We start from the raw sequence: 16,571 nt of genomic DNA, 5'->3' as shown, positions 1-16,571 counted from the left end.
ACTAAAATATTACATCGACCAGTGGTAGTGTTTAAAATTGGGTAGCGCAACTCGAAAGTAGATCTTAAAAATGATTTATTTAATATGCTCACAATCGGAACACTACGGGTAAACTTTTCCGACGTGTATCTGCGGTAAAATAGTACAAATTAACCGTTTTGTAAATCAAAATCATCACGCGTAAAATGTAATAATACGAATAAAGCTCGTATTACGTGGGTCAGAAAATGATACAAGATCTTATGGAAGATAATACATTATCTTATCCAATGAATACTGTGTAGTGCAATACACAAATTGGGTGAAATGTGTGGTCGAATTCAGAAAAAATAGAACACTATTTTTCTACAAAATTACTATTTGAACCAAGAGCTGGCTGCGCGCTCATAAAAAGTGTGCGCGTACATCTCAAACCTGTGATACTGTTAATTGTCAACGGGTATTTGTTTTTGCTCGTGTCACTTTATTTATCCTCGATCTTATTTGTTTTGATGCAATTTTTAACTTCATCACCGGCTTTCTTTTCTGGAAATACTGATTATCAATAAGGTTCACGGTCCATGTTATTTCAGAAACCTGATTTTGATCGCAGAATATTTTTTTTTTGTTGTCAGTAGTCGCTTCTTCACAAAAAAGCTCGCTGTCTCAACTGTGATGTATAAACGTTTACATTCTGCGCATATTTACGTGCAATTTTCAATCACAGAAACTGCTCCGTGTAAAACAACAAGTAAAATGGCTCAAGGTTTGGCACAATAATTGGGAAATATCAATTAGAAAAAAAGTAAATTAAGGTAATAAGGGTCTATGGAATACTGTCCAGTAAAAAAAAAAAAAGATTTTATTTAGCAGCGTTGTAGATGAAATAAAAATATGTCAAACGTTAAATATTTCTAAAGTATCCATTGACAATCTGAGGATATATTTTAATGTAACGTTAATGCAAATTATTATAATATTGACACAATATATAGGTATGTACAATGCGCGGTCGGTCCATAGATTGGATGAACTGATGCTTCCCTGAAAACTTGATCTTTAAACGATCAGTACTTTTTTTTTTAATTTGATATAATAAATTTGTTGGCGATCTTAGATGGGTTTGATGTTCATTCATTAATAACTTCTAAAACATTGTGACAACTCCATTCACAGCCTTCTGACTGCGCAATTATGCGCGGAATAGGAAAATATCATGTTTTTAAAAATAACATTTTAAAAATAATAAAAGTCTATGAAATACTGTCTAATAAAAATTTATTTTTGCTATTTATTAGAAGCTTAAAAAATACTTTTAATTTGTAATTTTGCGAAATTCCCGCAAAAACGGTCATTTCATTGGCCACGCCCCTAATACGTCACGAATCATGTTTATTTGTTCCTGGCCATTGAAATTTGTTAAGAACATTATCACGAATCTTGACGTCACAAAAACCAAGCTAAGCAAAGTTTTTCTAGCAAAGTATTTTGTTAAATTTCTTTTTTACATTATGAAAATGTATGAAAACATTTCTCCACAATATCCATATTGATTTGAAAAATACAATTGATTATTCTTAATCCATTTCATATATTTTTTAGTTCGTAGTATGTGATATTTCCCTATTATTGTACAAGGAACTGCACAAGATCTTGTATCATTTTCTGACCTGTGTAAGACGAGCTTTCGAAAGCGTACAAGTGAGAGTTGAAACTGTTTTCGTCAGTCGCTCTCATTTCCAGAACCAGGTGATACATGCAAACGCATTCCCGTATTTTCCCCTGGATTATGGCTCCAAAGCAGCGATTTTTTTACACAATATAGTTACTAACCATTAACGTGTTTTCATCGTTCAGCTTTTTTGATATTTTTTTCATATGGGAGCTAAGACCATCCAAAAACCAAAAAAGGCGCCCAGTTTTATCTGCCGACAAAGAAAATTTAATTCTTTTAATTTAAAAAAAAAATCGGTTTAATTTTGTGGTACCTAAAACGTGACAACGAAACCTTGATTTTATCGATTTTCGCTTGGGATTGTCTTTTTTGCACAATACGTCCATCTTTTTAAAAGGCTTATCTCATTTTTTTGTCGAAATTGAATTATGAATATTTTAATAAAAATAAGTTATATTTACGGAATAAATAGACATCACACTGTCTTAAAATAATAATAAAAAAACGGCAAAATACAGTAAGATTATTTTTTTATTATTTTTAAAGGCGAAAACTATCCAAGCAAATTCTTAAAAAGTCATCTCAAAAATCAACAAGTTCGAGATACGCCTTTTTGAAAGATGGACGACAGAAAAACTATGTTCAAATAAATATTCATCTAATTTCTCTGACACCCCATATCAAATAAATTGTAGAAAATTCGAGTAAATATAAGTATCTAACACATGTGTAAAAAGTTGTCCAGCAAAAATCTAAAAAAGTGACACAAAAGTTGTCGTCGTAACTCGCGCACAGGCTTACCAAATTATAAAACTTGGATTTTCCTTGCATAAAACATAACCAAAATCTAAAACAGCATCACCTTTTGCAAGGTTAAATGTACCTATCCACTGGATTAATATGGAATTTTTCTTCGTTTAAAAAAATAATAAAAACAAGCGAGATAGTATTTGAAAAATCGCAGTGGCATCAAAGCAATTAATAAATATGTAAAACTAAATATCCTCATTCCTCTCTGTGCTATCAAGAGGCGGTTAGGTGCCACTTATTAAATCATTATTATGGTGCTCTATCAAAGTACCGATTTGAGAGTTGAGAGCAGTCTTCTGTAAATTCTCTCTAGAGCGAGACTCGTTGTGTGATAAGGTGTTATTAGGCGCTGCTGGTGTTTCTCAATAATCGGGTATTTTAAATAAAACAATTTAAGTGTCTTATTAATTAAAAATATTGCGTGTTCCTTCGGAAATCTAAAGCAAACCACTTTTGAAATTATTCGAGAATATGTTTAAGAAAATTATTAATTATTTTTAGATCCTTGCATAAAATCTTGCGAAATAACAGTGTGTAATTAATAACTTAACTTTTCTTCCCATTTCACCAGTAGGTGGTAAGTACGCAGTACTTGTTTGGAAGCTAAAATATACTTGAATAAATTTTATATGAACATGTTTTAGAGCGCCATTATTTAAAAATGATGCCCTTAAAGAGCTTCATAATATAATATCTATCATTGTGGAGCATTTTACCTTTCGAATTCAGCCTTACGATTTTATTTTTTGTACATATTTTATGTGTATATATTTGTGTCCTCAAAAAGCGTCGATTTTTATTTGTGTTTCTTATTTATAAAATAGTAGGGACAGTTATTTTTTATAATTGATTTTAGGATGAATATAATATACAGATCGTACAATTAATTAAAGTGTTGAGTGTTATTACTGTGTTTACTATCTGAAATGGAAGAGAAGTTGGAGGAAAACATCAGTCTCAACATGACACCCGGGGACCGGAAATCGAGCGATGGTAATATTACTTAATTAATAATTAATTCATTTCTTCAATGAGTTGCGATTTCAACGATGCTTTTATTAAAATAATGAAACGCATTTTTTTATTCGACTAATGGTGTCTTGATATATTTATTTTATTATATATACGGCCTAAGCCTATTTATTTATTCATTTATTTATATATGGACGCATTTATACATAGAAAATGATTATAAAAAAATTAGAAAGACTCAATGGTTTATAGTAGACTTTGCGGAAGTGGAAGCGGGAGAGAGGTGTTTATAATAAAATTCGATTCAGTGATCGTTTAAAGGAAGAAAACTTGTTATCAAAGAAATCAAGATTGGTATGTTTGTTGGCAGACCTAAGAATTCTGGGCATAGGAGAATGAAAACCATAGTTAGTTCTATGGTTATCGGTATGAAAGAGTAAGTTTTGTCTAAGGTTTCTAGTTGGGATATTTAATTTTATTGAGCTCAGTAGTTCAGGCGCATCAAAGAGTGAGTTGAGTATTTTAAAAAGGAACATAAGGTCGGATTTATTTCGATGGTCTTGATGAGAAGATATATTCAAGGTAGATTCTAACTCATTATACGTATATAGGTCTCTGGATAAGCCCAACCTCCAGCCTATCTTTCTCAAAATCGATGTTGACTGATTCAATATTCTTGATGTGAACATCATAATATGGAGACCAGATAACAGAGGAATACTCTAGGTGCGGGCGAACTAGGGAACAGAAGAGAGTTTTAAGGGTATCGATATTTTTGAAGTAAGCGGTGCTTCTGTTAATAAATTCAAGAAGTTTTAAGGATTTATTGATAACATGTTAACTATGAATTGTAAAAGAAAGTTTAGTGTCAAGTATAATACCCATTTACGCTTCACGATTTTGCGTGTCATCCTTGCGCAGGGGCCATGCTAATCTTCTCTGTATCGTTCCAATTTTAGTATATGTACTGCCGAAGCGAGTACTATTACAACAGTTATAAGAAAAAAACATATGTATAAGAAACCAAACAAAAAGAACATAAAACTATGGTAGCAAAAACAAGCAAGGGCAATAAAATAATGGTATATAATATATTTAAAAACACGATCAACATATAAGACTTTGTGCTAACCCATGCCAACCCATTTTCATCCCACACAGTTTTAGTGGCGAAGAGATCTACGAAAAGCAGGAAGATCTATCCCAAAGATTTCCAACTTGTGTGTCGAATTGACTAATCTACACATTCTGAAAATTAAGGGCATAAAAAAGTGTTTCTCGTAAAATACTTGATAAATATCAAATTTTGACTTCTGGTGATACGGTTGAACACATGAAAATAAATTGATTGCAATAGAGATGTGACATCACTTATAGCATTTCAAGTATTTTAAAAATGTATATGGTTCATCTTAGTTCTACGTTTCTCCAATAAAGACAAATGAAGAGATTGGTCTATTTCAAAATAGGTATAACTACCCCTTTGCAATCCGAGCAATCATGCCACTTTTCTTATAAAACGATGTTGAACAGATTCGATATGGTCAAAATATACGTAGGTACATGTGAAAATTAACTTTCATACACACATTTGAAAATGTGTTCTAAAGTGGAATATTTCATAGTCCCTGGATTTGGCACCTGAAGCGTATGACTTATCATCTTACCTTCGTGTAATAAAAAATATAAAGATACGCATCATAAGGTCAGGAAAGGAGACGAAGATGCGATGATGAACCATTTTTACCGCCTATTTTTTGGTAAATATTTTGTGAATTTATTTGCATAAAATACTTATTCACTAAATTTTTTGTATCATTATTCCCCTTTCGCACAGAATGGTGCACAGGGCACTGCATGGGAACACCAACCACAGGGTATTTTGATATTTTTTTGCTACATGAAGGTAAGATGATCAGTCTTATGGGTGTTAATATAATGGATAAATAAACTAACATAAGCACACTCAAATATAAATAAAGATTTCTCGGAGATATTTATATTTGCATACACGACTTTTGTATTGCTAAAGCAAAAGTACATTATCACAAGAAATTTAATTTTATTGAAAAAATATATATTTCTCAATGTTAAATTTGAAACTAAACATAAAAATTATTTGCAAAAAACCACAATACGCATTTAAGTCGGTGATTTAAATAATGAAAAAAATTTTTTTTTTCACAATACATTTCTAAGAGTTTTTTTTTCTGTCTTTTGACAATAAAATTATAAATAAATTTTTACTAAAAAATACTAGGCGTAAAAAAGGGAATTCTTAAAAGTTGTTTTTATAATTTAGTTTTTGATCAATATGATCTACTTTCAATTAAAAAAAATTAAAGGTCGTCTTCCGATAAGTTACTTATTAAGTTTGTTATTTTTTTTTTTTTCTAATGTAAGGTAATACTATTTTACAAATCTCTACTATTGTCTGGCGTTGAGTCACAAAAAGCTATAACTTAAAGACATCATTAGTGAAATTCGTATAGGTAATAAAGTATTTAAGAGAAAGCTTGATCTAATACCTACATACGTAACTTTAATTAATTTGACTACATTGTTATTTGAACACATTACATAGAATATTAATTTATAATCCCGTCCCAAAATCTCGGAAAATTCACGTTGCGTAGAAGAATTATTATTTTTTAAATACGTAAACAATAATAAATCGTGTTACACAATTTAAATTTTAACTGTTGTTAGCCTATGGATACTGGTTTGAATGATATATGTACTTGTAGATAGATACATACCCACATTACTTTCGAAATCTTAACAGCTTACAAAATGCAAGAAAAATATAAAACCGATTGAGCAAAAATAAATAATAATATATAACATTGGTATTTATTTCCCATAACATTTTTTAAGTCAAAATGTCTTGTGGTAATGTAGGTAAGATGAATAAATTAAATTACAAAAACGATCGTAAAAAACATATCTACTTCTCTTCAGGAATGTTTTTAAATGTCAGTTAATTTTTGAACGGTGAGATTTCACAGTGATAGACCTAAAATTGCTAAATCCAAGCTAAATCAACGGCCTGACTTACAAACCGGGTATAAAGTTATCCCTGAGCGTAGTGGTAGAATAAGAATGGTATAGAAATAATTCTAACTTATTTATTTATTTTCATTTAAGTTAATGTTCTTTTACAATTTATGTATTACTTTTTTTACATTAGTGTCTCTTGCCGAGGAAGACATTTTATATAATTTTGAAACATGTCTTATTTAACAAAATTAAATCATAATCTCAAATATATATAAAACATAATAACAACACATAAAACCCACAAAAAAAAACACTTAAAATAAAAACATATTTCTTCCAATTTAGCTTGATCCACTAATCCGTGCAAATTCCACCTCCATTATGCCCTTTCTTAATAGCGATTTTATAGTGATAGTATTAAATTACTGTCCTTATGGACAATAGAAGTAGGTTTTACACTTTAATGAAGCAGGAGGCCAATCGTCTTTCACCAAAAGTTGTGTTAATATTCGATTGCTTTTGCAGCATCAGGAGGGGATGTCTAGTAACTCTGGTAATTGTGTTTGGTGTCATGGGAGGTATTTAATATTTTTTGTATGAGTACATAAGTAAAACTTTTGTATAAATTTGTTTTGTAGTCAAAACATTAAGATTTTGTAAATGCCGAGGGAGCACGTTCTGACAGGGATTTTCAGGATATTTTTTATTAAACCTTTTCGTGTAATGTTAAGTTATAAACAGAGTTTAACTAAAGAGATATGGAGCTGGAATAGCGACCATAGAAACTTATTCCAAGCTCATACCTGCTTCTTACGCGGTATAACGATGGAATAAGCCCGCGATCTATCATCTGGCATATTTTTCAGAAGTAAAAATGGATAGTTTGTCTGATTTTTTCAGTTTCAACAATTTAGAAGTCGTGCGACCTTCACGTGCACGAAAATTATATGAAAAAACAGCCGACCCTTTAAAGTATTATTCGGACGGAGAATTTATGGTGAAATACCACCTTCCATATAAAATGCTTGTCAAAAGCTAAAAGTTCAAGATATTATTATTTATTTATTTAAAAAAAAAAAAATTAAGAAATATTTCTGATATTATGATTTTTTTTTTTTTATTTACCCAAATATTTGATTTTGAGGGCCATTTTCAACGAGTTGTAAATAATTCACTATTAGAAAATGATAATCAACTTGGAGTAGAGTGGGATTCGAATCACGGACTTTTGAGCCGTGAGTCCGAGACACTAGCCACGGGACCACAACCCGATTATGTAAACTGCATTAATGTATGAAGCATAGATACGTGTAATATCCATGTTAACATGCGTAAATAAAACAAGTTCCAACACATCACAGTTCACAGTATCTATTAGTGACCGACCGATGTTTCGGTTTTAGTTTCGATTTCGGCCAGTTTTACCCAATAAAACGAATTTCTGCCAAAAAGTGGCCGAAACATCTTTTTAAATATTTTTTTACAAGCAGACTATTAAAAAGTTTTTTTTATATTTTTTACGGAAGCATCCTGAACATAGAGTACTGTTCACATATAATAACTGTTCACACACAATAGCACAATTTGAGGTATTGAATTGTTGTCCAAACGAATAATTAATTAGCGCATTGATATCGAAATGCGATCTCTTAGACGAATGTGTGGGAAATCAATGTATGAAAGGGTTACGAATGATAAATCAGGCGAGAGTGTAAATCTGAGTCAGGCGTAATTGATAAGATTAAGAAAGGGTCATTGAGATGGTTTGGTCATGCAGGGAGAATGGATGACGAAAGAATGGTAAAACAAGTATATATGGCGAAAATGTACGGTAACTTAAGACGAGGACGACCAAAGAAGGCGTGGCATGATCAGATAAACCAAAATCTTAAGTCTTTTTTTATTTTTTTATTATTTATTTTATTTAGTTCTATGATTAACATAGTCTAATATATATTTACAACACAATATTTACATCTATACTTATTCTAACATTATTTATCACTATTATACACTTAATATCCTAATTTATAATATTAACTGTTTCATATGTACATTTTCATTAATTATATTTACTATTTACGCAATATACTACCTAATATTTTTCACAAAAATACTTTTAACTTTTAATTTTAAATATATTTACATTTATTTAATTTTTTATGCTTTCTGGCATTTCCTCAAATAGTTGTATTCTCTTGTACATAAGGCAGTTCTGGGACATTGCTTTTGATTTCTTTTCCAGTCTTATATTTTTAGATCCTCTTGTTGCATAGTTATGAAAGAACTCATTATTTTTTAGTTTATTTTGAAAATATCTCGGAACTATTCCTTTAATAATTTTGTTTATTTCATTAGCAACATTGAATTTGATTCTTTGATCAATTGTCATACTATCTAGAAGTTGAATCATTTTCTTAACTTTTGTTCGTCTCCCACATCTTAATATTATCCTCATCGCTTTGAGGATAATATGAATACAATACGATGTGATATTAATATTACGTCTAGTCATAAAAAAAGCAGGCAGAACCGAAGGGCACGTATGCCACGATGTATAAATGTGGAAGAAGCTAGAAATGTATGCCAGGATAGACGTGTGTGGTGGTTCATTCTCTAACTACGGGGAAATGGCGTGAAGATGGTAGTTGTAGTAGTAGTATTGACATTGTCTAATATAAAAAATAAAAACTTGACTGATTTTGCGATTCGTTGACTATGGTTTGTAGTTCTAAGATATTTTGTATTTATATTTTTTTAAATTCCTTTATAGTTAATAAGTCTAAAGTTCCAATACCGTACATTGAAGAACTGTTACATACAAGTTATATGTACAACATAACAACGAACCAAAAAATGCTTAAAACAGAGTAATTTACTCGTTAAATTTTATGCCTTTTATTTCATTGTGAATTTTATTCAACACTTATTTAAATGAACTCGTAAGGTCTAACAATAATAATGCCCAATTTTGGGCGTTTTGAAGTGACTTTAACTTACTCGAATAACTTTCGAACTAACTAGAATAGAAGTTAAAATTCGGTTTCGGCTGTAAATATTGTTTCGGCCGGTCACTAATATCTATACCTACATTACATGCTTTCAATACTTACAAATGACTAATCAACTTCGTTTAAAATATTATATAATTATAATCCATCAAACGAGATTGCATTTTGCAATTACGACTTGCGTACCAAGTATCTCGTGAAATGGGAGCAGATTGCACGTAAAAGTGTATTTTAATACATCAGTGGCATAAGATCAGATGTATGTATTTTTTTAAAAGAATCAATATTTTATTGATTTCTTACTATACTCCGCAGTTGTTAGTTTTATTTTTATTTATAAACTGGTTCATTATACTATTTTCGTAGATACTAGAGCAGTAGATACACAAAAAAAATTATTACATAACTATATTTGCCTATCTTCAGTAAAACTGAGTAATTACTCATGCACATCAATAAGTAATTACTTTGCAATTGCATTTCAACATTTTGTTTACTTGTCAAATATTGTATTTGTATTTCGAATACTCAAGTCATTTTATAAATGAATACCAGAAACTTAAAAGGCTCTATGTGCCATGGACAAAAAAGGAAAGCAGACGGGAAATTAAAAATACACATAATAATTCAAAGAAAACATTATTTTATTTTTATGCCAAATCAACAAAAGAGCATATTTTAATGTAGTTTAGTAAAAAATATATAAAAAAGACATATTAAACTAAGTATAAAATCAAAAAAACAAATAATTTAAAAGAAAGTCTCATGTACCGTTGTTAGTTTCTTTTAAAAGGGCCAAAGTGCCCTGCTCTCTAAAGCAATAAAGGTGTTAGTGCCTTAGTGAGAATAAAGAAATAGGTACATCCACTGTTTCATCTATCTATAATAGTGATGTGACGACGATGAAAATTCCCATGGTATTTATAATTCAGTATAATTACTATTTAGCACCCAACATCGTGTATATCTAAAATTCTATTATAAAACTGTTTATGTTCTTCCGTGTGCAAGTAAGGTATTAGATTTTTGAGATCTTTTTTCTTATCTTCTGTTATTTTGCTCTTGCAATTCAGCATGGGTAAGAAATAATTATCTAAATCCGATAACTTTTTGTTCTTCTTCAATAATCTTACAATTTTCCAGGGCTCCATAGAGTTGTGGGTCTCTTTCATTTTGACAACGAAAGGATTATCACTTACGAATTTCAAGCGATGAGCCTTCGATATCTGCATTGTGGTAGTATTCAAAAATGTTTCGGCAGCCAATTTAAAATCCATGAAATCATGTGATGTCATTGAAATAACATTAAAAGGCTGCTTGTCACGAGTATTTTTCATCATATCAACAAGATCTGCAGGAACAATGGAATGTGTTACTCGTTTCCTTTTTTCGATTAAAGCAAAGTCCCTGTCGCAGCTAAGGAATGAATGCCCGCTCATTAAAAATTTATGCTCTATCGATGTAAAAACTTTTTTATACACAAGATATGCCCATAAAAATATCATCATTTTATTTTTATTTTGTCCACTACAATTGTCACTCCACATGATGAGATTCTCCTTTCTTATAAAATTATTAGAAAACATTTTGTAAATGCAGGATGCTATCGCATTTCCCCCTCTTCCTGTAATAGCTTCATGCCACATAAGCATATACCCATCACCGGTATTTTCGATATGCACACCCAAATTGAAATTTGATAATTGTCGCGAATAGTACATGGGCCCATGAGTTAAAGTTGGTGTCAGCAAAACTTGTTGCAAGTCCATGGCGGCAGTGCATATATTACTACTCGGCATCTGTGATTTTTTTATATCAAGTGACATCTGTTTTGTTGCTTTTTCTGCTTTTCGATGGTGTAATTCAAGTTGATTCTTCAGTATTGTTTTATTAGATGGATCGGCATTTATTTTAGCAACATAGAGGTCGCACGTTGCACATGTATCAGTTCGTTTCTGGCCAAATTTTAAATTCGGAAACTCCTTTCCAAAAATTTTAGAGTAGAACTTATATGTGACTTTTGACTCCGGAAAAGATATCTTAAATGCTTTAAACAAACGATGTATATTTAAATCTGGACTTAAGTATTCTTTCTCTGATCTCGCTCGACCATAATGACTTACAAGTCTGGGAAACATATTTACATGTTGTTTAATTTCATCCTCATCTTCGTCTGAATATTTTCGTTTTTTCTTATTGATGTTTCCTCTTGATTCCAAGTAGGTTGTATGTCCTTGTTTCTTTTTATCGAGTAGTACTTGAATCTTTTTTGGAGAAAGGGAAAAAATGTTCATGAACGTTGCTTTGCACACACCGACAACATTTCCCTTGCCATCTGGAAGCATATAATATGCGGTGCATTGTCGCCTACTTAGAGCAGGAGATTCATAGGTTCCATGCCTTCTTCTTTTAATTTCTGTCAAATGGATTAATCCCATCAGAAAAGAAGATTGCTTTTCATTGTTTTTTAACGCATAGAATTCCGTGAACAATGACATCTTTTGTTCGAAAGGTATTTCTTTGCAGTTATAGCTGCATTTGCAGATACACTAAAATAAAAAATGAAGTGAATGAAAGCAACATAGATAATATAGGTACGCAACCGTGGGCGTATCTTAGGGACTTAGGGTCAATATCTTTCACTCAGTAGAAACTAAACTAGAGGAACTAAATGTGGTGGAGTGTAATAATGATATAGTAATTTCTCCCGGTTGCAATCATTAGGGCGTAACTTATTTTCTGATATGCCGTTAACATAGTTATTTACACATTAATAATAATATTTACGAAAATATCCATGAAAATATAATTATTAAGGTTTAATTATCTTTAAACGAATTTATAATAAAAAATATATTTTTAAATTCTTTTTTTTGCTCTCCTAAAAACAAGTAAAAATAAAGTTTCACCCAAATACCTCTGACCGGGAGATTTAAAAAATTGAATTCAATACAAATACTCCATTTAAACTATGTCATGGTTGGCAGAAAATTACAGGTTGGCACATCCCTAGCGCATGATGAGTGACATTTTATCTAGTAGAGACAACCGGTGAAGATTTAAAACAATGTACAAACCTCTTGATTTGGGGGTCGTTTTGCAGGAATCAACTTTCTATTGGATGTAAAATATTCTTGTCCAGAATCTTTTAGCTTCTTTCGGGCCACTTGGGCACTTTTTTCCCCCTTTTTACGTCTTTTAACGCCACCACTATTCACAGAGACCGGTTCATTGTCAACCATTTTGATACAAATAGCATATGACTGGCGATGGCACTTAACACCTTTTAAAGGAAAACAGATGTTGGTACTTACAACCAACGCCATCTTTAGAATTTTTTATAAAATATTATTTGTACTACAATGGCATTTATACCCTTCTGTAGGACATTGGCCTTGGCACATACTATCCATTTCTTAAATAAAATCATTTTCGTTATTTATGGCACTTACACCCTTTTAAGTTTCTGGTATTCAAATAGCTTTTAAAATATCGAATATTGTATTTACACAATAAATTGGTCTTGGAAAGAGTTGTTCTTGATTTCTTTAGCTAAATTGCTAGCAAAATGTGTTACTTTTTGGTTTTTTGTACGAAAATATTTAGATTGCGTATTTTTTATATATGTGTATACACATGTATGTTGTGTGTGGATATGTATGTGTGCGTGTATGTGTAATTTTGTTTATAAAATCGTGCTGTCACATTTAATTGATTAAATCAGTACACTCGCGCACAGGCCATGCCTGTATGGGATCTTTTTCCTTGTCATTTTTTCCGGAAAAAAAACAATAAATTAAAAAATATTTTTTTTTTTTTTTAAAAAAGAAATATTTGCGTTCTTATGATTTACCCAAATATTTAATTTTGAGGGCCATTTTCAACGAGTTGTAAATAACTCACTATTAGAAAATGGAATCAAGTTGGGGTAAAGTGGGATTCGAACCACAGACCTTTGGTCCGTGAGTGCGAGACACTAGCCACAGAACCACAACCCAATCATAAATATATAATTCATTTACCGATATTACGGCGTTAAATTAATCATTTACATCAACCTTGCCAAAAATCGAACTTGGGACCTCAAATATAGTTGGCGGACGCGCCAACCGTTACACTACCAGACGACTTGACTTGTCTTCACACGATTTCCCTTTTCAGAATTTTTACTCAAAAGTAGCCATCGACTCGTAAGCACTCATCCGGGATTCTATTCTTTATTCTTTATTCCACCCGGACACGGGACATTGGTCTACGTATTCTTAATCTGAAAAATGAGTGTCAGTGCTACGTATAAAAGCCTACGCCACTGCGACCTGCGTAAATTTATTGTGACGGGTCCCCGTAAACTCGCCCTCCAAGCCAAGGTATTTATGTGCCTGGTTACTGATTAGACGGGGAGTATTATCATATTACTAAATCGATCTACACAAATAAAATTATTGATTTGTTGTTCAATAATAAATTGTTTTTAAAGCCACATGGGTTAAAATTCCCTTTGCTCTAAAAAACGAACGAAATAATTTATTTTTTTACATATGGCTGTTTTGTAGTGAATATTCCTATACCTACCTATATTACTTCACTTAGATCAGGACCACATCACTGACTGTATGTTGCAATGACGTTGTGTGTATGAAGAACATGTCACTACAGGGTGCGGCCAAACAGACAGTGCAGTTTTAAAAGGCCGGTACATCCCGTGTGGTGGGGGGTAAGAACCTGGGAGTGTTCTCATTGTATCAGGGGGATCTTTTCGTTTTCAGTCGTTGCCATGGTTTGGTTTGGTTCGGCTTTGCCGTCCGCAAGTTTCTTGAAGATGGCTGTTCTGTCACCACCACTCAGCGGGCCTTTCGGCTGCGCTTCAATCTTGGGCGTCGTGATACGGTCCCTCACCGTAATTTAATCATGACTTGGGTGCGTACATTAGAGGGAACTAGTTCCACACGAAGACCTAGGGGTTTGTGAAGATCTAAAGCCGTAAGAACACCCGAACATTTATCGAGAGTGAGAGAAGCTATTGAACTGTCGCCTCGGCGCTCTGCCCGGACGCATGCAATTGCATTGGGCATTGCTGACCGCTCACTAAGGAGGATTTTGCATCAAGACTTATCATTCCACCCCTACAAGATTATGATTGTCCAAGAGTTGAAATCTCCTGACTGTGAAACCCGCATGAATCGCTCCCAAGAAATGTTGAACCGAATGCATGCGAGGTAAACTTTTTTCAGTAGTGGCGAGGCCCAATTTCATCTCTGTGGAGTGGTGAATATACAAAATTTTCGGTACTGGGCTGAAAATAACCCAAAACAACTTCACGAGAAATCTCTTCACTCCCCAAAAGTGATTGTTTGGTGTGAGATTTCCAAATTTGGGGTGATTGGGCCGTATTTTTTCGAGGAAAATGGACGAACCGTGACTATCAACGCTCAACGTTATGTTTCCATGTTGGTCAATTGGAAAAACTAATGGAGGGAAAATTTTTGGAAGATATCTGGTTTCAAAAGGACAGTGCTACGGGCCATACTGCTCGAGTTTCGATGATAAAACTACGACAGAAGTTCCCTGCACGCCTAGTCTCTCTGAGAGGTGACGTGGGATATTCCGCGCGCTCACCTGATTTAAGCATTTGCGACTTTTTCCTGTGGGGCTATCTGAAGGAAAAAGTTTTTAAACATCGACCTCACACCTTGGAAGAACTTAATGATCGAATTCGGGAGGAAATCGCCGCTATGCCTATCGAGATGTGCCAAAACGCAGTCGAAAACTTCAGAAATCCCCTTCATCAATGTATCGCTGCTGGGGACCATAATATTTCTGATTTCATCTTCGAGACTTGATGCGTAAAACGGCATAATGTACCAAATAAAATAAAATTATGTTCCCTTCAAAACTGCACTGTTTGTTTTGCCGCACCTTGTATTATTGATTTGTACTTAAGCGATATTTTTGCAATCCATACTAAAAATAATGATTTGGAATTTGGAAATTTTAGTATTTAAAAATGAAAAATATACCTTTAAAAACAAAAAATACATGGTTTTAACATTTTTGGATTTGCGTTTTGTTGATCAAGCATCTGTTAAATTAAATAAATATATATAAATCTGAAGATGGACATGTCAAAAGTCGGAATCATCGGCGCGCGTGCATGAGAAGATGTATGAATGTAGAGGAAGCGAGATCTGTATGCAAAGATAGAGTGTTGTGGCGTTCTATCCTCTCTGCCTACCCTTACGGGGAAATGGTGTGATGGTTTGTTGTTGTTGTTAAATCTCAAAAATTGTTGCATAAGGAATAGAAAAAACGACCGCATTAAACGCCATTTTTCGAAATCGCATATTTTTCTGCATCCGAAATTTCAATAAACATTTAGTATAAATTATTATACATGGCGTTTTGCTTCTTAAATAAATCGGGGGAGCGATTACAAACGATATCTACCTCTGCATTATGGAGATGACTCTACCGATACGTCGATACGTGTTTTCAGGACGATATGGTTATCGAAGAAAAAAATAAAACGGTACCTATTGTTTATGTTTCATAGTGGCAATTTTTTTTCCGAAGTGTTTTCGGAAATTAGGTGCATGAGAAATAGGTTACCTTAAACGTCAAATGATCAGGAAAATGCGCTTTAGCTAATTATTTAATCCTAACTGCTATATTGTGCTGTCACTGCTGTCTTTTGTCAAATTTTATTTGGCGCTTAATGTCAAATTTAAATTTGAAAAATTCTCTTTTGTATTTAAAACAAGCTTCTGTGATAAAAAGTGGTCACCTAGGAACGATTTAAAATTAAAATATATCGCAATTAAAGCAAACAGTGAAGTGTTTTTTGACACTTTCAGTGCGTAGATATGTGTACCGTGGAGTACGGGTGCCGTCGATAGCTATCGTTGTACTTACCTAAAAAATCTAAGATACAGGGTCGATAATAAAGTCAATATAAGTATCTATTCAATCTGGCTTAATTAACCGACATGACAATCGACATCATTCGAACTTTCTTATATTTCTTAGAGCAAGTAAAAAACATACATTTAACACATTATTACTGCTTTGCAAAGTTTCTTGCTAACCTTATTTCTTCACTCTTTCAACTTATGAATGAAATGTGTAAA

The 16,571-nt window shown here is 32.5% G+C and overlaps 1 protein-coding gene, 1 long non-coding RNA gene and 1 other non-coding gene across 10 annotated transcripts in view; 1 reads left to right on the top strand and 2 right to left on the bottom strand.

Moving 5' to 3' along the window:
* Positions 1-16,571, top strand: part of LOC148279956 (organic cation transporter protein-like) — a 46,159-nt gene that overhangs the window by 67 nt on the left and 29,521 nt on the right. The window contains exons 1-3 of one of the 8 annotated variants that reach the window (XM_088229157.1): positions 2,755-2,837; positions 2,966-3,041; positions 3,339-3,457. In XM_088229157.1, coding sequence (XP_088085283.1) covers positions 3,391-3,457 — 67 coding nt within the window. In that variant the 5' untranslated portion in view covers positions 2,755-2,837; positions 2,966-3,041; positions 3,339-3,390. Of the gene's footprint in view, positions 1-2,754; positions 2,838-2,903; positions 3,042-3,288; positions 3,458-16,571 lie in introns of those variants that run through there. The other 7 variants (XM_088229153.1, XM_088229156.1, XM_088229151.1 and 4 more) reach the window with 7 other exon arrangements.
* LOC148279958 (U6 spliceosomal RNA) lies at positions 4,313-4,419 on the bottom strand. The gene has a single exon (XR_015822742.1). It is a non-coding gene; the product is annotated as a U6 spliceosomal RNA (small nuclear RNA).
* Positions 10,073-12,697, bottom strand: LOC148279957 (uncharacterized). The gene is made up of 2 exons (XR_015822741.1): positions 12,525-12,697; positions 10,073-11,996 (listed from the first exon to the last, which is right to left on the bottom strand). It is a non-coding gene; the product is annotated as an uncharacterized LOC148279957 (long non-coding RNA).

The sequence above is a fragment of the Micrasema longulum genome, unplaced genomic scaffold (genome assembly GCF_059751315.1).
Source record: "Micrasema longulum isolate JH-2025_06_02 unplaced genomic scaffold, ASM5975131v1 h1tg000639l, whole genome shotgun sequence".
NCBI classification, from domain to species: domain Eukaryota; kingdom Metazoa; phylum Arthropoda; class Insecta; order Trichoptera; family Brachycentridae; genus Micrasema; species Micrasema longulum.
Note: the sequence above shows the minus strand (reverse complement) of the source record. Positions and strands in the feature narration are given on the sequence as shown.